We start from the raw sequence: 22,952 nt of genomic DNA, 5'->3' as shown, positions 1-22,952 counted from the left end.
GGAGAAATCTACCACCGAGTGCCAGATCCAGCCCACAAGACACCCTAGTTTCTATCACATAGCATACAATCCTCAGAGCACAAAGGCAGAAGTGGCCCAAAGCCAGCGCTGAATCCGAGATGAAGCATGAATGAGAGTCTCCTAGGACAGTGAGAAGCAGTGTTGTGTATTTACTCCTTACACATTCTTTTGGTAGTGGAGTAAGCGGAAAAAGACTGAAAACTCACATGAACTCCCACTCGAGCATAAAAAAACGTCTTGGGAAGTCTGAGAAACTTTTGTTGCACAGGTGGCCAACTTATTGACGTCATACTCAGACACACGGCGGGTCAAAGTAAATATTTGGTTAACTAAGAGACGTTTTTGATTAATGGAGCAAATTCACGTATTTCAAATAATTTTTTTCCCCTCATTTTTAATTTGAATTATGGCATTCTGTTCTAACACTTTCCCTCCACATAGAGGGACCTGGATTAGCTACAAAAGTTACATTTTAGCTGTAAACCAGAAAAAGAAACCCCAGGTAATTAAATAACAAAAACTGTCATCATCACTCTGAGCAATAAAAATGCAAACACATTGTCTCTGTACGTTTTCACATTCTGACTTAAAAGCACATTAACATGTTGGTGGAACGACTTCCCAGCTCAGCAAATCAGATTAACCGAGCAGCTTTTTTGTCCTTGTCCCACCAACAGCACAATCACTGAGCAGTAGACAGCAAATACGAAACAGCAGCTTTCGGACCAACATGTCTGTATAACAGCACAGATGTACGCCTTATTTCTTCACATATATTCTTCATCGCACACCCTACAAAAAACATCCTCAGTATTAACGTACCACACACAGCTTTTATATTCTTTATTAATAAAAGTTCTACCAACATAGTAAAATAAGTTATACATCTGGCCGTCAAATTACACATTTGCTTTGAAATTTGTACGTAAAGCAAGAGCTTTGGGAAAAATCATGGTATTCCTGAAATGCTAGAAGCTAAACCTCCCTCCTGTTTCTCAATTTTAAAAAACAATTTCCACAGGAAATGACATTTAAAAAAAAAAAAAAAAAAACTGCCCCTTTAAAAATCATAGCTATATAATTTTCTTAAAGATCAACACAAATGAAAATCTGGCATAAAACGAAGTGTTATTGCACAGGCTGTTTAGAAAAGTGGCAACCCTTTCAGCTCACATTTCAGACATAACTGATCATTCTTTAATCTGCGGGCCTCGCTGTAAGAACATTTGCATCTGGACTATGAAAATAATCATGATCTTTGTTTGTACTGGATCTGGGTTGTTATTGTGACAGGTTTAGTTAACGGGGGTGTTTGAGTCCTCTGCCATAGCTGGTGGCATATTTAAGGCTTGACCATTTCTGGCCTGGCTGAGTCCTGAGGGGCCTCCTGCTTCACGTGCAGGTCTTGTCTGGGGACGCTGTGAGCGGCTACAGAGTTCTGGAGGGCATCGGGTGCAGGCGGGCCATAAGCATCACCAGGATGTGCTGGATGAGGCGGGGCACCTAGAGGCAGGTCCACAGGTTGGCCAGGGTGGTCACGTGGTAATGGGAAGCGCATGTCAGGAGGGAAGGGTGGACGAGGTCCCATGGGCCCACGGACACCTAAACAGGAAAATCGCAGGGAAATGATGGTCACACAGACAAAAAAGACCAAAGACCAGGTCTGTACTTCTTTCAGGAAATAAAGAAGCCTTTGCCTTCTTCTGCCTCAGGGTCTTCTTACACAGACTTTAGTAGCCCAAGTAGATGAACAGGGACCAGAATATATTCTGCAACTCAATTTTTTTCTTTTCATTTTTAAATCAGCACCAAATTAGCATCTGCATTTCATTTACTTGTGGACAATCCCCTCCCACCTATTCTGAAAGTTCAGCTACTGCTGACCAGCTCGCCCCGGCCCTTCCTGTTTCATGTTAGTCAGCCAGGATGAAAACCACAGCAGCAGATTATGTTATTTGCCATTTTTAGAAGGGAAGCATAAAGTTGGCATTATTTAATAAGAGATAAGCATTGTGTATGTTCATCTCGTAAGTCCAAGGAACCCCTCAGCTGCTACAAACAGAATCTAAATCTGCCAAAAGCTGAGTATTAGAAAGCCAGAATGCCACCTTAAACTAGTTAAAACCGAAGAGTTGATAAGGCGAACTATATGAATGGCTTCCCTGATCAGTTTATTATATATTTTTTAAGTCCAAGTAAGATTGGCTTGTATGACTAGAAATTAATGGTGGCAAATGTGAGAAAATGTCATGTATAAACATTAAAAAAATATATATATATATTTTTTTGTTAAAGCCGTAACTCCTCTCATCATGTGGTACACTGCACTACTTTCTGCTCATTTACCATCATGCTATTATCTGCTTTGTTTATGAATGGCTGCTCTTCATCAAATTTTAAGCATTGCAAGCGGCTACAAATGGAGTCCATTTCCGGGCTTTACCATAACACTGCCTCTACGTCAATCTATCTGGACTCACTCAACTCCACTGTGAATCATGTCTAATAGCTTGCTGCTCTTCTTCTGCATGATGAATCTGAATCTGAAGAATACTGAAGATGATGACAACAGACTGTCTGTTGGCAGTTCAACTGATCTAAGTATGTCCCAGAGTTTGTGTTTTACTAGAAATGACAGTTTTCCAATTCTATTTTACTAGTATTAAGCAAAGTCGTATAGATGAGTTTGTCCTGTAAAGAGACTCATCCACCTCTCAAATGGCTGAAGTCATGACAGAGAGCATCTTTAGCGTGGTTTTCAACAGCTGGGGACATCATCTCAAAGATATGTCCACTGCAATCATGAATTCATGAACTGAAACATCTTGAAATGTGTTATTTTGGACTAGAAATTAAATCTTTTTGATTTAATCTTTATTTGACCTTATGGACAAAAGCCATTTTTAGTTTCCTATTTGCGCGTTATTTTTTTTAATTTATTTCATTTTTATTCTGACGGTCCTGTTGAGTAATGTTGAAAATATATTTGATTATTTTCAAATTCATGCTTCCTGGGTCATTGTAATTTGTTGAGGGAAGTGGAGATAAGAGTTATGGAAATAATTGTTGACTAATCAAAGAAAAATTGGCAGCTTAGTCGACTACATAAATAAACGTTAGTTACAGCCCTACTCAGTACAACTATAACATTTTAGTGAACTTTTCCCATTTTGGCTAAAACTAAAATGAGAAAGTCTGGCATATAAAGAGGTCCACATCAGGTTTATATGGACCTAAAAATATAGTGTTATAAATATAACAAAAAGTTGAACGTACCCTGTGGAGGAGGCATCGGTCCAAAGTGATGAGGTGGAGGGGGACGGAATTGCGGTGGGAGCGGACCCCGGGGATCAATGCCTGGGCCAGGGCCTTGCCTGGGGGGAATTGCAAGTCCATTGGGGGGTCCAAACTCTCCTCCCATTGGTCCAGGCAGGGGCATACCTGGGTGTCCATTAGCTGGTAGGGGAGGACCTTGAAGAAGAGGAGGGCCAGGTGGGAGGTGATATGGGCCAGGTCGCGGTGGTCTGTAAGCTATGGGTGGTGGCAGACGGCCAGGAGGGAGCATTGGATCATAGGGTGCAGGACCAGGTGGAGGTCCGTGGACCATGGGTCCAGGTGAGTCCCTGATTGGTGATGCTATGAAGGATCCTGGACCCTGGAAAACAAACAAACATGACAATTTGAAGTGACAACTTTCATGAGAGTATAGATGGGCTAACACTTTGTCATGCAGTGAAGTGATCCAGAAACCACACAGTGCATTTAGCCAGGGTTTAATCACATGACCACTAACCACACACCATGGTTATTTGGATTAAAAACAAGCCACTTTCATAGCATCTTGATATATGACACACATACTCTGCAATTTTTCATAACCCCAGTATTTTCAAGACACATTTTTGAGTTGCTGTTTCTTTCAGTGCAGTGAGATGAAAAACACACTAAGCCTAAAAAAATGTTTAGTCAGCCCCAGAGAAAAAGAAGAGCCTTTGATCCCCTTCCAAATCCAAATCCAGCTTAAGGGAAGAGGATGTGGAGTGCTTCCAAACACCTTCACACCAACACCTGGACTGACAGCATCTGTACTCACTGCCTCTGGATTCTCTGTGGTGACCTCAGCCTTAGTCTCTGTTTTTATCTGTGGATCTACTGCTTGCGTCTGTTTCAGATTAGGACAAACAGTGGAAATGCAGCAGGAGCTCTAAGTCTACACATGAAAGGAGAGATGGTATCACATAAAAATGGGTTTGATATGATTAAAAAGAAACTTACAGATGCATCCAAGTTGGCTGGAGATGAGCTACGTGGGCCCATCATGTCTGAAAGAGGGGAAACAGTACTGCATTAATAACAGGTTCAAAATAAACACAAAACCTTCGAAATGCACAAACTGCAGAGGACATACCCATCCCAGAGATGTGTTTTTCAGGGTAACGACCATGGGGATCTGATGGAGGGCGAGGACCTGAGGGTAGAAAAACACAAAACTATGAATAACCAAAACTCCATGGAGCCCCTTCGCAGGGAAAACACAGCCGCAACACACAGAGTAAGAGGAAACAAAGAGAGTGTACACACTAGGAAAAAAAATTAAAAAAATAAATCAGAGGTACAAAAAAAAAAAAAAAAAAAAAAAAACCCAAACCCTTGCATTTAAATGAAATCATCTTTGATTTCTAAGAATAACTTATTCACACATACACATACAAATTCAGAAAATCTTCTTCCACAATCTAATCTTGTTTTTAATGAAACAAAAGCAAAAGCACATTTCAACAGAAACAAGCAAATGATCCAACTGGAAGGGGAGGGAGGGTGAAAATAAGAGCTGGTACCCGAAGGAATCAGGATGCAATACACACTAGGAAAAAACATAAAAGGAAAACTTGAGGTGAGAGAGCTGAAAAGAAAAATAAAGTCAGGAGGGAAAGAGGAGAGAGATGAGGTTGTAACGGAGAGTGATGTTCCACTTGGGTAAAAAGGAAGTGGGGGAAGCAATCCACTTGGACTCACCAAACGGGTCAATTCTCCGTGCAACTGGGGCAGAAGGAGGACGCCTGGGACCCTCAATCATTATAGGTGGGGATGGTGCACCCCCACTCACAGGAGAGGGCCCGTATGAGTCACCTGTTACAATTGAACCGTCAATTTACCAAAAGAAAAGAACTGCAGCTGACAAAACAACACAAGTCATGCAATAAAGAGGGTCACTTCAGGGTCTCCAAGAAAAATCAAGCACATGAACAGGACAAATACACAATCAGAACACATATGAGGCAAAACTGGAGCCCCCCTGCCCCGCAACAGAAAACAGTATTATCTTCAGTGGTTCTTCGGGATGACAGCTGAGCTGATGGAAATAAAACAGAGGGTGAGATGTGCCTGCTTACCTTGGCGAGGGCCTGCAGGCTGACCAGAGTTTGGTCTGAAGAGAGGAGCGCGGCGCTCATTGAGCTGAGAGGTGAGTACAGCCAATCTGTGAATAGGAAGAAAAACAGCTCAGATGCAGTTAAACTGGGCTGTGACTAACGGCAATTTTAATTATCTGATGAAAATGTAACAGGTGACGTCATTAAATAATTTCACAGTTTGTCCAAAAAAAAACAAAAACAAACAATCAATAGCCTCCAATCTATTCAGCCTGAAGTCACATTAAGCAGTAATAGGAACAGCTATGATGTGAGGTAACGACTAAACATTTTCAGGCTTTCGCAACTTCCTGTATAGAAACAGCCTCATTATGAGTAACAAACAAAATTTCTGATACTCCAGAACAACAAGGAAGCTTTAACAACTGCCAAAACTCACTTTTCACGAAGCTTCGATGATTCGAGCTTCTCTTGGTTTAGAGCTCGCTCTGCATTACGAGCGTTCACCTGCAGGCAGCACAAAGAAGCAGAGTAATGCTTTAGCTCAATACTAATCTTACGCAGACCGAATAAATTATTTATCGCATCTGTAAATAAACGGTGTGGAAACATACCCAGTTTGAGTGAGTTTTGTTCTCCTGCTCTTTGATCTAAAGAAAGAAAATCCCATTCAGCCGAGATTCAGATTGGAGTAATGTTTTTATTTTGTTGGCTAATCTGAAAACGTTAAGATAAAAAACAAACAAACACACAGTCTACCTGCTCTTTGTAGACTTCCTCAGTCTTCTTCATCTGGTCCTCCATCTCATTAATGCGCTGCCTTAAAATTTTAACCTGCTCCTCAGCTTCAACAGCTTTCCCTCCAACCTCTGACAGCAGATTCTCTTTGCTGCGCCGCTCCAGCTCCTCCTTCGTTAATTTCCTGTGTGCGCAGAGAAACACAGTAACTCCCAGTCCTTCTACAAATCACAACTGATGAGAGGTTTCACTTACTCATCATCATCATTCATGGTGTAAAGACAGCAAGTAAAATTTACAACTACAAAAATACAGAAGACTTTCAGACATTCACGACAGGAAGTAACAATTTCGAATCTGCTGAAGACTTCACTTACTGCTGCAGGGCATTTTCCTTCTGCTGATACATTTCGACCATGATTTCGTTTTTCTGCTGGAGGATCTTGAACTGGTTTTCAATGTGGCTCTTCTCACTTTTCAGGGTTGAGATTGCATGTTCAAGCTCCTGGTGTTGCTCTGTTTTAAAATAAAACAAAGAGGAGTTTAGTAGGATGCAGATACCCAACTGAATTACACAACTTCTTAACCCTTGTGTTGTCCTTGGGTCAAAAATGACCCCTAGGTGTATGGCAAACAAGTGTATGGGAATCCCGAGGACATTAAACAAATTCACAATGTACCTTCCATTGCCTTCCTGGACTTCTCTTCATTCAGTAGTTTTGTCATGAAGCGATCCCGCTCTTCTTCAACTACAGCAAGAGTGGTCTGAACCTGTAGGGAAAAATACAGGAAAATGCAATAACATTTAGAAACCGAACAATCCTCTATAAACTAAAATATAATAAGCTTTACAACATCTGTTGATATCTCACCCTAGAAACATCCATCATCTGTTTGATTCTGTTCTTTACGGCCGTCTTCTTGTCTGTAAGAGACACTGAAAGAACAACAAAACACTATATTATTAAACAGTGGTTAATAAAACTACTCGCCGTATTTCATCCATAAATATTCTGATAAACTACAAACTTACCAGGTGCTACTTCACCATTGGCCAAAACTTTGGTGTCACCTTTTTGTAAATCACAAGCTTCCAGGTCAGACAGAAGTTCAGACAGCACCTGAAGTGGACATATTGTGCAAGAATGAGACAATTTCATAAATAAATAAATAAATAATAACAAAAATCAGGAAGAGTTATGACAGTAGTTAGTGAAAAAAAATGACCTCCACATTGTGATCTTTGAGCACCACAGAGTCCTCCAGTTCTTTCTGGGACTTCTGATAGACTTTAATCTTCTCATTAAGCTCTGTGTGTTTTTCCTCCCAGCTTTTAATGGTGACCTTCAGCTGTTAGAAGAGGCAGGGTAAAAAGCATAAATTAAATCTGATTAGGCATTCAGATTAATGACAATATAAAAGAGAAATATCCATATCTGTCTTACTGTTTTGTTCTCGTCCTTTAACGCAGCAAACTCTTTTTCAAGACATTTTTGTTGAACGTTTCGGGCATCTTCCCGAATCTTGGCTTCATCCAGGAGAACAGTAGTCTATGGATGAAAGAAAACAGTTTATGAGATAAATTAAAGCTAAAAGGTCACAGTAACACTACAGAGTTTGCAAAAAAAAATATCCCAAAAGGATTTGTACCTTAGAGAGCGCTTCCTGAATCTTTTTCCTGTTAGCTTGTAGCTTCTCGTTTAACTTCTCTAATTTCTCAATCTGTTAAAAATAAATAAATAATTGCAGCATGAATCAGTGAAAAGAACGCAAATAACAACGAGCAGAAAGCAAATGAAACACTTACTCTGGTTTCATTTTGGAGAGTGTTTGCCTGCTCTTCCTCCAGTAGCTGTGCGTATTTGTCCTTTTCCTCGGCCATCTGTTTATTCAATGTTTCAGCCTGTAAGACTTTACTCTGCAAACAGTAAAGAAAAAAAAATTAACGACAACCCTTCAACAAATAACTGAGTGTCAACAAAGATTCAACCCGGTTACGTAAGACTAAATACATATGAGAAAGACTCTTACTGCTTACCTCTAGCTCTTGCATCTTTTTCACTGTACAACTAACAGTTTCCTTTGACTGTTTTTGATTTTCTTTCAGTTGTTCAGTCTTTTACAAAAAGAAGAAAACATGAATCAGATGTGTTTTGTTTGTTTTTGTATAGGAGAAACTCAACAACATTTCTCTTTCTGGGGCTCACCTGTTTCTGGAGTTCAGCCATTTTGGCGAGAGCTTCATCCTTTTCCTTTTTGTGCACCTGGATTTGCTCTCCGAGTCTTTTTTCATCCACTTTTCCCATTACACAAAGCACACAATCAATGAGGCCGTACACATATGCATTTTGTCATGTTGTGCAAAAATTATAACTGAAAACTTACCGAGGTACTCTTTCTTCTTTATCTTTAAAAATAAAATTAAAAAAATCAATTTTAAATCTTACAGTGTATAATATCATCCAACAATGACCTAAATATGGAAGATTTTATACTGTGTATAACTCAATCCAATGGGAGTATAACCCAGGGGGATACAAAGCCTTATTAAATCAAAGCTCATACAAATAATATTGGCATTTTACAGGCACCAAATAAACAGAGCAGCAATATCACAACACTTACTGCCAGCACAGTCCTCCAGAAGAAGAGGGTGAAGGTCAATACTCCAACCAAAGCAGTGATGACAACAGCTTGCCAAGGACAGCCAAACAAAGTTTCTCCTGGCTTCCACTCTTCTGGCAGCAATGAAATCATCTGAAGAGACAAAAAAAACAACAACCCCACAACCACAGCTTTAACTCTGGAGAACGAAATTAAACTGGAAACAGATGGTTAAACTAGCACTATGCAATTCAATTATATCGATTTCTAGTTACAAACACAGCTTTCAAAAGTGGTGAAAAGAAGATTGAAAAAGAAATTGATTGAAAATTATTTTCATAGTGATGCTCTTATTTTGTCTTATAACTTGATTGCACTTTTCCTTTCATATTCTCATTTTGCCTATCACAACATCACTTTTTCCTCTCAGTAAAAGCTTAAGTTCAGGCTATTGCATGAATACTTTGGTTTACAAAAATGTTTGTTTTTTTTATTTAGCTCAAAGACACTTAATTAAAAAGAGACAAGAGAGTTACCATGTTTCAAAATGTATCAAAATAATTATGACTATAAATCTGGCTGCAAAATAAATAAACAAAAAAGCCCAATGGAAAAACAAACTAGACAATATACAATAAAAACACTGCAGAAGCTCTGATTAAACATCAAATTAAATCTACCGTTAGACTAACACACTGTGCAAACATTTACCAAACTATGACACATCAGTAAAGAGTCATCTGTAACTCAAATAAGCACTCATTACAACCAAGATTAGCAAGAAGAGCATCTCTGTCCCACAACGAATCTTAAGGCTGAAAGGCTACTGCAGCAGCAGAAGTGCCACTCTTGTAAGCTAGAACAGGAAACTAATGATATGACTGACATGGGCTCAGCAGGATTGGACAACAGAAAACTGGAAAACATTGCCAAGCCCCCAAGTATTTATCTAATAAAGTGGCAGCTGAGTGTATGTGATAAAGGACACAGGATCGATATAAAAACACAAAAAGATTAGTCTACACTCTCAGTTTAGTCACCAAAATAATTCTGTTGGTTATTTATTAACATAAAAATAACGTGTTTTTCTACATTGTTCTATACATACATTTTGAAGTGATGTAGCATTTCATACATTACTTGATTAGGGAGCAATTCATACTACAAGCTTTTCTCTTTCACAAGCTAGGTGGGTTTCACTTTATAGTTAAACTAGCTTCATTTATGCCCAGTCATACCAAACCGAGCATATTAGTCCAATCACAAAGAAACCTTTGAACTCCCCATGAGACAACAGTAGCAAACACATACATGCTCTCACTCCGTGGCTCTAATAAAATACAGGGATTACAGCTGCCTTAATACTAATGGCAAATATTAAAAGCCTCTCTTCAATTTACTGCTTTTCAGTTCTAAATGTTCAATACAAATTCAACAAAGGCTAGGCTGTAAGAAAAGTTAGAAAGCAATGAAAAGGGCACAGGACAGTGAAAGGTCTTCAATCAAATATACAAGACCCGGTCGACTGCTGCTAATACTAAAGGCAAGTTTGGTGAGTAGATTTAGGACAAGGAACCGTCCAAGTCATTATCCATCAGCCACCTGCTAATTAACACGTCATGGTTAACCCCACAGGCCGTGACAGCGTAAATAATAATATTCATATAGGTGTCAGTCTGGCTTTTTTTTTTTTTTTTTTTTTTTAAATACTGTAATGAATACTTACATGTTGCAGTTCCTCCACAAAAACTACATATGTGTTCTCCGGTTCCATGACAGGCAGGGATAATGTCTCCCTCTCCATTCTCGTGTTTAAAAACAAGAACGGAACTAGCCAGATGCTAGTTTGACAGGTATCAGCTAGCTGCCTAGCACGTTAGCTATTCACAAAGTAACTGTATCGTTAAGCAAACGCTCGTTATTCAGGAGCGTTAATGTCTCCCGCGTATGAAAGACAAATAAGCGGTCGTTAGACAAATGGACAACGTAAAATAGTGGAGATAGGAGTTGGTAACAACGAATTGCTAACGGTAATTAAAGATCACCCGTCAAATCCCATTCACAGCAGTTATCGTGAAGCGACGGTCGTTAGCAGAGTTGGTGGTTCTGATTATGGATAACGACTGTAGCGACCAAAAAAGGCTACACTAACTCAACAACACATTATCTGCCTGTACATGCCACAATAAGGCCGTTAGCCCCAGCAGCCAGCTCAGCACCGGCTGTGTCGAACTTCAGCCTGTACCGCGACAGTCAACAAGGCAGGGGGAGGGCCGGAGGGGGCGTTCAGGGAAAACTGGAAATTTGAGTTCTCACATAATGCACCACACTTTCAGAGCAGTAAGACCGACGTCTATGTAGGGCGACCAGAAGTGTACCCACACGATTTTAATCCTCTGTCCCACATTTTGGCTGGCTGAACAAAAGTCTCTAAAGTCATGCAAGTCTCCAGCTCCCCAAAAACTATATGTGGGGAAAAGAGTTTATTCATGCGGAAAAATGTGGGATAGTGGAATGCAACATTGCAATTTTTGGTATCTATTCAATATTATATACAGTATAAAGTATACTATTATATAAAGTATATACAGACCCAGCTTTGCCTGCGTCAGTACTTTTAAGAGCCGCATGTAATGATTTATGAGGTGAATCTGAATACGTTTTTATGACAAATAATTGTGAGTTTTGCATTAATTGGTCAACAAATCACAAGTGCACCTTCGACTGTTTTTCCCACTTTTTGTCTTTTTTTTGAAGCGCTGGAATTTAAATGTGCCCTCCTGGCAACCGCTTTCTGTCAACCCCTGTTATTTTAAATGTGCTTAATAAATAAAAATGACTTGATAGTGAACCAAAAAGGGTTCTTATACTATACTTAAATTACTTAAATATTTTCATGTTCAGGATATATTTTTTCAGTTTCAGTAAAATTTAAGTGTTAAATTGAGTGACATCAGAACCAATTACGGCAGAACTGGAAGAAGGAAGATGAGCGAAGTGTGGACAGGGCTGTGGGGATGCTTGAACAGACATGCTTACTGTTTGATGTAACTGAAGCGACATGCTCAGAGGAGATAAACTAAAGGATCAATCCTATCACACAAGTATTGATCAGATACCAGTACCAACGCCGGTATCTATATAATCAATATTTAGATCGATCCATCCCCTCCTATTTTCAGAGCAGCAAGACAACAGTCTGTGACGTCTGCCCCAAATATTGCGACAATGCCCTACATTTTGGCTGGCTCTACAAAAGTCCTCGCCAGTGATTCTTATAAAACAAACTTATAAACAAAACAGTGTTTTGCCTCCATTTCACCCTATTCCTTGAATTCTACTCTATCACACCAACCCTCTGATATCCTGCTGAGCATCTTGGTCACTTCCAATAAAATCTGAGCATCTTTAACTCTGTCATCTCCAGCTGAGGCTCCTGTTTTTGTTTTTTTTTATTATTAGTGATGAGCATAGATGGAAACTGAAGTTCATAATTGGTCCTATGGAACAGTTTTCTGTACATGCTTCCAACAGCTGTCATTGCAGTTGCTGTCTTTTCAGCTTTTCTGTCTGCTAATCATCTTTGGGTTTTAGCAGGGATGCATCCAAGTTCTCTTTGAGTTGTTTTATTCTGACACAAGTCCATTTTTGTAAATTAGAGTCATTTAAAATGCGGGACACTGTCTCGATATAAAAATGCTGTACAGTCTCACACTCCTGATGACACTAGTCTCACAAGAAACATTTTGGTTTAAAAATTGATGAGCTGAACTATGAATGCTTCCTTGCTGAAAGTACTTTCATGCTTTCAGCTGTTCCCTTATTTCCCAAGACGTTGCCACACAGGAGGGAACCACATGTTGATTTGTTACAGATACTACACCGGATGCCCTTCCCACTAGCTTGTGACCCCTGAGGATAGCTTTGTGTCTCCTCCCAGTCTTGAAACAGTGATCTTATGAACCATTCGCTCTTTGAATGCCTCCCAACTAAAATCCCCAAATTATTACCACAGAGATAAGAGGTGGAAATTTTAACAGTTACAGTGATGCAAACAGGAAATGCAAGACTGCACAAAGACTGCCACATAGGACCATAAAAAAAATTAAATTCCTCTTTATGTCTATTCTATAGTAATTGAGTTGAACTAAATTAGAGTAAATCAAAGTTTATTTGTGATTGACCTGATCAATGCCAAACCTGTAACCTGCACAGTATGTGTGTATTCATGTTTTAATTTAGATCAAAATCCCTCTCGGCACTGGCAACACGTCCCACAGAGTCTTCGCAAACAAACCCCTTTCATCACATTTAGTTTGCCCGGATCTGGTTACCCTAGCAACATAAAATATGGTGCGTAACTATATCAGAGAGGCCAATACTTTTCTGGACTGTGTACTGCTCATTTACGAGTAATATTTCTAAGCCACTCTAAGTTCAAATAAAATAGTAAATTTTGGTAGGGATGGGAAGCTCGAAACAGACGTTTCGACACTGTGTCAAGCCTCCGAAGCCGAGATGTTTTGAAAATCTGCTCTGAAGCGTGGTTCAAATGTTTTGGGTTTTGCTGGAGGTGCCAAGCTGTTGTTCTTCCACGTGATAACGAGGCCTCTGTATGTTAAATGAGTAAATTGTTTCTTCAGACTTCAATCATCCAATCTAATAAACCACGCCAAAAAGAGTCAATAGCAGCATACTCAAGTATAGTATGTAGTATGTCCCTATGAACTATGAGTGATGTTAGGATGTCCTGGGATAGCATTAAAAAGTATATAATAAGTTTTTTCTTTCCTACTTCCTTTAAAGAAGCCATCAAGGGAACATTTGTTTATTCATTTTTCTGTGCGGCACTCAAACCAGCAACAGATATTCAGCATACGCAGACAGAGGAGATGATAGAGAACTAATTTGTTTAACTTGTTCCTTAAAAATCTGCATGTTTGTGCTTCTTCCCTGCACATGACAGAGAAAGATCAGAAAAATCGGACATTATTTTGACGTTTTTAATTGTTAGATCATCGAGACTGATTACAGATTTAGATTCATTTGGATGTTGCTGAAATATTTCACAAATTAGATTAGTGAATTAGATTAGTGGTGAATCTAATGTATACAGGATGTGGTGTATGCAATGGTGGTACACTTACCACAGTGCTCCACTCTGCAGTTTTATTCGTGATCATTGCAAGGATGCAGCCCGTGTAAACAAGCCCTGTTGAGAATAACCCCACTTCTTCTTCGTGCACTTCGGACACTGGTTCCATGGAGTCCATAGACCCTTGTCAAACAGAATTTAACAGTTAGTAAGTCTGTTTGTTATTGCTGGATTATGTAAAGCTCTTCTATAACAGAATATAGTTAAATATCAACATAAAGGCAAAACCATATGTAACTAATATAGTGTAACTTTAATATGATAAAACCAGAGGAAGCTTAATGTGACTGATTTGCTGACCTCAAGATTATCCTATTTTATTGTAGCCAAAGTCCAAAATTCTCATAATGTGTTTACATGTTCTAAATATTTCACAAAAGCAATGATATTTTAATAATGGATTGCATTTGTATAGCGCTTTTCGAGACCCTCAAAGCGGTTTACAATTTCACTATTCATTCACTCTCACACACTGGTGGAGGCAAGCTACGGTTGTAGCCACAGCTGCCCTGGGGCAGACTGACAGAAGCAAGGCTGCCATATCGCGTCATTGGCCCCTCTGGGCATCACCAGTAGGCGGCAGGTGAAGTGTCTTGCCCAAGGACACAACGATGAGACCGGCAACCTTCCGGTTACAAGACGAACTGACATCTCTTTGAGCCATGATCGCCCCATTTTATTAGGAATCAAACATTTATGCTCCTTTTTTGTGACCATGGCACACTAAGGTTCAAGGCACAATTTCAATGGGGAACCTGTATTACTATTTACACCACACAGCCTTTTTGTAATCTTACATATTATAACTGTTGGTGGAAACCTGCAATTTAATTCCATTACACCATTGCTCTAAAGACATTACTAACCTGAGGGTGAGTGTTCAACCTCAACACCAAGGCCCATGTCGAAGGCATTTTCCAGGGTGGCTTGAGGCACCTTTTGCATCTCATCAGATGTGCTGAAGCTCAGCGGATTGTCTTTGTTTTTATTAAAGTGTCCACCATCTTCCTCCACACTAACGTCCGGTCTAACCAGCTGTTCCTCTTCAACCTCAGCTGGCTTTTCTTCAGGATCCGTTATTGTCAGGTTGTCATCGCTCTCGGCCTTTGGTATTTTGTCCAATTCTTCCTCAGCAATGTGTAGCACATCTTCTTTAACATTCAATTCCTGTTCATCTGAGATGGAAACATAGGGGAAAACCCAATAATGCTTAAATTTAAGATTAAACATTTTAAATCTAGAACTAGCCTCTAGATTGCATGACATCTGCAGAGCAAAGACAAATTCATTATCATGAAAATCCATTTTGGCTTTGTGAAAAAAGAATTATTCAAGTGAAATGCATTAGTAATATGAAATATAGTTATTTTTAACATTACAAGAAAGGGTTAGAGTTATTCTGAAATTCTAATCTCTTATGGATTTTCATAAACCCTTTCCTATGTCAACTCTCAAGATAAAGAAACACATTATGTCTCTTCACTATCAGCATGCAGCTGAGCTGTCCTTGTGGCCCACTGAAGAGCCAAAATACCCAGCGCCATCACTGGACAGTCACGTTATCAGTCTCCTAAAAGATTGACTAAGACTAATGTGTTTTCAGACCTCCTCAAATAGAAGTACATCAACAAATAGATAGGGATAACTCCAGAAAATCCACTACAGTGACCATCTGCTTGATGCTTAAGCTATACCTAAATTGGTATATTGAGTGAAAATGAAACCATCCATCCATCCATTTGCTTCCGCTTATCCTTTTCAGGGTCGCGGGGGGCGCTGGAGCCTATCCCAGCTGTCATAGGGTAAGAGACGGGGTACACCCTGGACAGGTCGCCAGTCTGTCGCAGGGCGAACACATAGACATAGACAACCATTCGCACTCACATTCACTCGCACATTTACACCTAATGGCAATTTGGATTATCCAATTAACCTATCCCCACAAGCTGCATGTCTTTGGACGGTGGGAGGAAGCCGGAGTACCCGGAGGGAACCCACGCAAACACGGGGAGAACATGCAAACTCCACACAGAAAGACTGTGGGGGAATTGAACTCAGGACCTTCTTGCTGTGCGGCAACAGTGCTAACCACCGTGCTGCCCAAAAATGAAACCATTGGTTCAGAAAAACAAAACAGTAAACAAAGTGAGAGAAAAGATAGAAAGTTTGGAATAGTTTCTCCTCTGTTATTGTTGTAAAATAGCTTTAAGAGTGTTTTTTCTGGATTGGAGTTTGAATAAAATAAGCAATTTGAGGTAAGTTCACTAAACTCTTGGGCCTTTTTGCTATTTTTTTACCTTTTAAAAAGTAATTTATTTAATTTTCTGTAATGAAATTATGAACATTTCCTTTTAATTTAGGTCAGAGTCTTATGTCACTGTGTTCACTGATAGTCAACATATCTAAAATTTCACCTCAAAAGTTGATTTGACTAGCTGACTACACTGAAAAAACCTAGGGGGAAGTTTCTGATGTCAAAGAGAACGAGAAGAAAACATGTTTTTCTTTCCCTTTGTGACCACAATTAATTGTTGTTAGGATGGTAAGAAAAGCAGGAAATCCTATCTCAACGGCTCCATTACTGTTGGGTGTGAACTGAACTCCCTTTTAGCGTGATGACGACACTATCTATTTATCTGGAAACAAGATGCTGGATATCTGCTTCGTCACAGTATCAAATTCTGCATTCACTTTGATTATAAACTGATGCAATGAACATATTTAATAGCACAACTGTCAATGTTTAAAGCAGAGTAAGCAACCACAGAGACGTGTAAGCCTTTTTGTACTCAAGATACTTCAAATAATACAGATCAAACCCACCTTTCTCAGTGTCTGATGACAGTTCTAGTGCTAAAGGCGTGCTGTCACTGGCTGTTGAATATTTTTGCCGCAGGCTGAAAGCCAGCTCCTGAAAGTCGTCCAGTATTTCTGTTTCTTCATCCAAATTACTTGGGTCCATATGGTGATGATAGTCGTGTTTAGTGTCCCGGCTATCAAGCATCTTCTCAATCTCGTCCAAGATAGTGTTCTCAGAGGCTTCCAAGATGCCTTCGAGCGCATTTTCAATGTCCTCTGTAGTACCCGTCTGTGACTGACGGGTAGCCTGAAACTCTATGTCCAGATCCATGAACATGGCCTCCAGTTTGAAGAGATTTTTTAGACCCAGAAGCTTTTGGACCTGCTCCATCTTCTCCTCTGTGAAGTGATCCCACAGCAGAGTCAATCTCATTACGCTTTCGCTGTATTCTGGCTCTGGAGGTGACACGGTAGGTGGACTTGTTTCAGGCAAGGTTTTGTCTGACTGCGAGAACAAAAGCGCGTTTTCATCTTCAAGTAATTCTTCTCTCTCTTCATCGTTCCCCTCCTCCGCATCTGGAGTCTCATCTTCTTCCATCATCTCCCTTGTATGTAGTGCATCCTGAATCTCTGGCTCATCAACAGGTGATTCTGCTCGACTGTTATTACTTCCTAAATCTGTCATTGAATCATCAGGTATCTGATTAGGCAGGCTGTCATTTACTATGTTATCATCATCTCTGAGGTCTGAGTCACTGGACCTCTCATTAGCGGACAAGTCGAGGTGTTTTTCACTTTCGGTCATGTTTTCTTTTTCATCCACTGCACTGTCTAATTTCTGCTCTGCAGCAGTAATACTGTCTGGTATTGCTGCCTTATCCTCAGTGACATCTGGATCTTTGTGCACCTCCTGCTCATCTTTGTCTTTAGTGGCCTCTGAATCCTTGGGCACCTCCTGCTCGTCTTTGTCTTCAGTGGCCTCTGAATCCTTGGGCACCTCCTGCTCGTCTTTGTCTTCAGTGGCCTCTGAATCCTTGGGCACCTCCTGCTCGTCTTTGTCTTCAGTAATCTCTGAATCCTTGGGCTCCTCCTGCTCGTCTTTGTCTTCAGTAATCTCTGAATCGTTAGGCACCTCCTGCTCGTCTTTGTCTTCAGTAATCTCTGAATCCTTGGGAACCTCCTGCTCGTCTTTGTCTTCAGTAATCTCTGAATCCTTGGGAACCTCCTGCTCGTCTTTGTCTTCAGTGGCTTCATGTGTGGTTTTTATATGTGTTACTTCAGCCTCATGGTTGTCTAAATTATTATCTTGTGGCAGTGGCTCCGTGGATATTCTCATCCCCTCTGTTAGATGCTCTATTTGATCCTCTGCTGATTTTTTGGTTTCATCCTGAGCTTCCTTATGTCCAGTAACTTCTACATCATTTTCATTCTTATCAGACAAAACTTTCTCTGAGTCACTGGTGCCTTCATTCACATCAGAATTATCAGATGTAGAATTCAAAGAATCTTGAAGAACTGGCTCCATGTTCTCTGGGTCCTCTGGGGATTTTACCGAGAGTGATTCATCATGGGTTTTTACATCCTCTTCCTCCTCGTCTTCCTCGTCCTCATCTTCCTCTTCATTCACTTTTTTTGCTGACATGTCTACTCCAGTGACAGCTGAAAACACAGCGTCTCCGAGTGATGTCCACATATTCTTCTCCTCTGCTGTCTTTGGTCTATCCTCAGGTGTCAATGGCAGACTTTCAGGATTTCTAGGAGACTCCGGTGTTGGAGTGTTAGAGGATTCTCCTGAAAAAGACAGCAGTGGCGTTTCCTCTTTAGTATCACTATCATTTTTGGGCTGATCTTTCACATCCTCACTGTCGTCTTCTGGATTTGGTGTAACTTTCTTGGTGCTTTCTTCATCTGTTACAACAGCATCAAAAGTTGTCCCAAGAGTAGTTTTTAACTTAGAGATTGGCACTCGCTCATCATCATCTTCCTCTTCTTCTGAATTCACTTCTTGTGTGGTTATGTCTACTCCAGTGACAGCTGAAAACACAGCATCTCCGAGTGATGTCCACACGTTCTTCTCCTCTGCTGTCTTTGGTTTATCCTCAGGTGTCGCCAGTGGAGTTTCAGGCTTTTTAATAGAGTCAGATGCTGGAGTGTTGACGGATTCTTCTGAAAAACACAGCAGTGGAGTTTCCTCTTTAGTATCACTATTATTTTCGGGATGGTCTTCCACATCTTCACTGTCCTCCTCTGTATACGGGGTAACTTTCTTGGTGGTGTCTTCATCTGTGATCACAGCATCGAAAGTTGTCCCAAGGGTCGTTTTTAACTTGGGGATTTCCACAGATGGTTGAGTATTGATGGAGTCTTCTGAAAAAGAGAACAGTGGAGTTTCTTCTTTAACATTAGTGCCACTTTCTGGATGGTTTTCCACGTCTACACTCTCCTCCTCTTCTTCATAAGGGGTAATTTTCTCGGTGATTTCTTCATCGGTGACGATGGCATCAAAAGTTGAACCAATGGTAGTTTTCAACTCAGGGATTTGAACTCCTTCAGAAGATGAGACTGGTTCGCTTTCTGAAACAAAATCATCTTTGGGCACAGACTCCACTTCCGATTTTGCGGGTGTATCTTTGGTTTCACTCTTTTCTGACAAGTTTTCAGGGACAGACTCTGGTACATGTTTTTCCTTAACCTCTTCAGCTTCTGTAGCATCACGTGCAACTTCTGCATTGGACTCCATTGTGTTTTGTAAAGGTGTTTCAGCTGACTGATCAAGAACGGCTGAAGAGGCACTTTGATCATCAGGGGCTTTATGAAGCTCCTCCAAGTTATCATGATGCTCAGTTTGTTTTTCACTCTGAGCTACTTCTTCTCTTGTTTCTATTGCTTCTGCTGCTTGGACTTGGTAAGATGTTTTGTTGTTTTCGCTATCATTCTCCCCTGCTGACAAGCCAAGGAGCAAATCTACATCATAATTATCAAACTTGTCAAATCCAGTGTCAAAACAGACAAAATCTGTTTCCTGAGAAGAGATAAAAAAAAATAAATTAAAAATTACATCTTACTATCTGTGGTATCCACAAGTGGATTATCTTCTTATATATTTCCATACCTCAGCTGGAACTTCATATTCGTTATCAGTATAAATGTGGTTAACTGCCAGAAGGTCTTTTGGGAAATAGCCAAAGTGGCTTCCAACCTATTGCGAGAGAACATGTTCAGGATTTTAACTACACAAATTAAATCCAGAGCTCAATAAATATGTGCTATAGTATACTTACACTTCCGGCCCATATGTCAGGTCTTCTTCCTGACAGCTTGTAATATACATAGATGGTTTCAGATTTCTTGAAAGACAAGAACCGACAATCAGGTCCTGAGAAATCATTCACAGCTTTCCCCCGACACAGCAGCACTGAAAAAAACAAAACAAAAAACAAAGGGTAAGAATGACTTATTCAAAGATTTTATTTGTTTTGGGTGGCTGGCCTCTCCCTTAGAGATAGGGTGAGAAGTTCGGCCATCCGGGAGGGGCTCAGAGTAGAGCAGCTGCTGCTCCACATCGAAAGGAGCCAGCTGAGGTGGTTCGGGCATCTGACAAGGATGCCCCCTGGGCGCCTCCTGGGTGAGGTGTTCCAGGCATGTCCCACCGGGAGGAGGCCCCGGGGCAGACCCAGGACACGCTGGAGAGATTATATCTCTCGGCTGGCCTGGGAACACCTTGGTATTCCCCCGGATAAGCTGGAGGAGGTGGCTGGGGAGAGGGAGGTCTGGGCCTCTTTGCTTAGGCTGCTGCCCCCGCGACCCGGCCCCGGACAAAGCGGATGAAAATGGATGGATGGATGGATATTTGTTTTGGGCTTAGTTCAAGTCACCTCACACCAAGAAGCTGAGTTTGAATCCACTGCAGGCTAAGGCCGCTGTGTGGTGCTTTCATATTGTCCGGTGAGTTTTCTAGAAACTACTTCCTGATGACAGAAACCCCCAGGTTTATTTGCATCGCAGGCTAGAATCGAATCAGCAATCTTTTGCTTGACAAGCCAACATGTAAAGCACTTGGTGATTCTATATTGGCCATAAGTGTGAATGGTTCGTCAGGCCTCCGATAGACCATCTGGAATGGACTGCACCCCAAATATGACCCTGAATTGGATATGCAGAAGAAACTGGGTGGATGGGTTCTTGGATGCACCAGATGTAAAACATCGGGCTAAAGCTGATGTTTATACAAAGCATTCGACCCTTAGCTGAAACCAGTAATTTTGGTTTGTTGTCATTTCCTACAGCCTGTTGTGTCAGAGAAACAAAGACATCTTAACATAAACAATAACTAATACTTACAGCTGAATGTGCATATCAGTCAACAAGAGGGATGATAGCATACATGGTCAGTAATTCTTGTACTTATCTGTCGGCAGTTTTCTTCTGTTATGTTGTTAGGTATTTATTCCACACATCTCACTGGACAACTACATTTTAACTACAACATACTTAACTGATGTAAAGCTAAATAACAGAAATGTATGCTGCCACTTTAACAACACGTGCATTAGAAAAATAAGCCCAAAACTGATGCACAAAAAGCAGAAAAGGTGAAGCTTTAACTATGATTCAAGTATTAGCTACTAACCACTGTCTGAAATTTTGTATTTCACTCAGACTTCTTTCTGAGTGGCTGAGTTTCAGCTCTGACTTGTGTTTTATGAGTTACAGTGTGTGATATTTACTGTTTTATGAGTCAAAATTAGCTCCCCCTGATGATAAGTCAACAATAAAAATACGTTCTTATCACCTATAGATGACTTTGCGGTTGTGGTTAACAATTGCTAAATGAATATTCTGTATTGTAAGTAAAACTGCTGCGTGTCCTTTATTAAGTCTTGCACTGAATGTAGAGGTTAAGAGTCAGGAGGCAGGGTAAAAATGTAAACTTTGCTAGCTAGAAGCGTTACAGAAGCATATTGATTTGTGGCAAAGCAGCCCAATCCCACAAATCCACATGAGAGTGAGGCAAATGTGGCTGAACACTATAAACACCGTGGCTTTAACTTCACCTATCACCTTTACCCCGAACATTAGCAGAGCGAGCCGGCCGGTGGCTAATTAGCTGCTAACCTTAGCTTCCACTATCCGGGAGCGAGGCAGGCCGAAGCTGACAGGCACCCAGCCAACATGGGCTGCATCGAAACCAGTAATCCTACCCAGCCAAATGATTAATGTTAATGTTTGCTTGTCCTGTTTTCACTGGGCATCACACAGGTAAACAGCATCACAACAATTGCAAGAGGAGATCAAGGTCGCAAATATCGACCGGCAACAGGTCAAGAGATAACGGCAGTTTATGGCTGTAGTATCGGGATGGTGCGAAGACGCATCAGAGAAGCCCCCCTGAGATAATAGTTGGAAAGCCAGCGGACTTACTGCTGCACTCCTTATCGGCGCATCTCTTAATGTCGGAGAACCTTCTCTCCAGGGCTGCGGCTGACATAAAGTTAAATAAAAGTAATAAAAAGCCCTGTCGGTAAACGTGTTTTGCTGCCATGCTGGCAGTTTCTGTTGACTGGATTGACTCCGCTGCTGCTGCTGGAGCATGAGCACTGGGCAGCAGGAGCCGACACGTCAGCACAGCAGATCCGGCTGGGTGTAGGCTCAGGATCGCTTTTCACAGGATGCATGATTGGATGTGTCTGCTTCATGTGGCCGTGGTGGGGGGAAAAAACAACACCAAAAAAAAAGAAAAGAAAAGAAAAAATGAAGCAGATGCAGTCATAAATGAGGCTTATCATTTAGTCTAGTGCATGTGCAAAAGGGTTTCCTTATCATGCATACTTGACTATTGGGCATATTTGACTACTACAGTGGAAAGACAACCAAAATGGTATATGAATAACTAATGCATAAATGCTTTTGATTTATCGTTTAGCACGAAATGACCGTCATAAAAAGTTAACTGATGTGTCTCAGTTAACTTTGCATATGTGCGCTTAGGAGCAGTATCTGTGCCGTGATTAATGAGGATGATCCTGCATTGCAGTTGTGCTTTACACTTTATTGCCGGCTGGGAAAATCATGTACATCACTGCTTTGTATATGCTGAATATCTCTGTAGTAGTTTTCTTTTTTTTTAATATACAAATATATCTGCTGTGGATTGCTCCTTCATATTGGTGTCTTGATAACTTGCCCTCATCTTACTATCTTAATGGATTCCATTGTTTGCCTTTGGCAGGGATGTTTCCAAGATCTTTTAAATAGGCTGGCAC

At 40.6% G+C, this 22,952-nt stretch overlaps 1 protein-coding gene across 2 annotated transcripts; it reads right to left on the bottom strand.

Moving 5' to 3' along the window:
• Nucleotides 1–849: 849 nt before the first annotated feature.
• mia3 (MIA SH3 domain ER export factor 3) lies at nt 850–22,330 on the bottom strand. 2 transcript variants are annotated; one of them, XM_085246712.1, is made up of 28 exons: nt 22,111–22,330; nt 19,971–20,104; nt 19,802–19,888; nt 16,714–19,711; nt 14,757–15,065; nt 13,883–14,013; nt 8,757–8,888; nt 8,517–8,538; nt 8,339–8,427; nt 8,170–8,247; nt 7,939–8,049; nt 7,782–7,853; nt 7,577–7,681; nt 7,359–7,481; nt 7,165–7,252; nt 7,004–7,068; nt 6,812–6,902; nt 6,509–6,647; nt 6,153–6,315; nt 6,008–6,043; nt 5,833–5,900; nt 5,415–5,500; nt 5,038–5,151; nt 4,430–4,489; nt 4,297–4,343; nt 4,115–4,183; nt 3,298–3,676; nt 850–1,623 (listed from the first exon to the last, which is right to left on the bottom strand). In XM_085246712.1, exons 1-28 carry the CDS (start codon nt 22,229–22,231, stop codon nt 1,364–1,366), a joined length of 6,177 nt encoding a protein of 2,058 aa, XP_085102838.1. In that variant the 5' UTR covers nt 22,232–22,330; the 3' UTR covers nt 850–1,363. The 2 variants fall into 2 exon arrangements, with proteins under 2 accessions (XP_085102838.1, XP_085102839.1); XM_085246713.1 differs by lacking the exon at nt 4,115–4,183 and having other exon boundaries at nt 22,111–22,329.
• Between the last annotated feature and the right edge of the window lie 622 nt (nt 22,331–22,952).

The sequence above is a fragment of the Mchenga conophoros genome, linkage group LG15 (genome assembly GCF_057382185.1).
Source record: "Mchenga conophoros isolate Kocher_MC1m ecotype Shallow Benthic linkage group LG15, M_conophoros_male_GT1.1, whole genome shotgun sequence".
Taxonomy (NCBI): Eukaryota; Metazoa; Chordata; class Actinopteri; order Cichliformes; family Cichlidae; genus Mchenga; species Mchenga conophoros.
Note: the sequence above shows the minus strand (reverse complement) of the source record. Positions and strands in the feature narration are given on the sequence as shown.

Bases quoted from the DNA above. Each gene is read 5' to 3' on its own strand.
- mia3 (XM_085246712.1), bottom strand. From the start codon at position 22,231: ATGGCAGCAAAACACGTTTACCGACAGGGCTTTTTATTACTTTTATTT. The intron at 8,248-8,338 runs GTGAGCCCCAGA...TTTTTGTAAAAG, and splicing joins TGGCTGAACTCCAGAAACAG to ACTGAACAACTGAAAGAAAA. The intron at 7,069-7,164 runs GTAAGTTTGTAG...TTGTTCTTTCAG, and splicing joins CAATGGTGAAGTAGCACCTG to TGTCTCTTACAGACAAGAAG.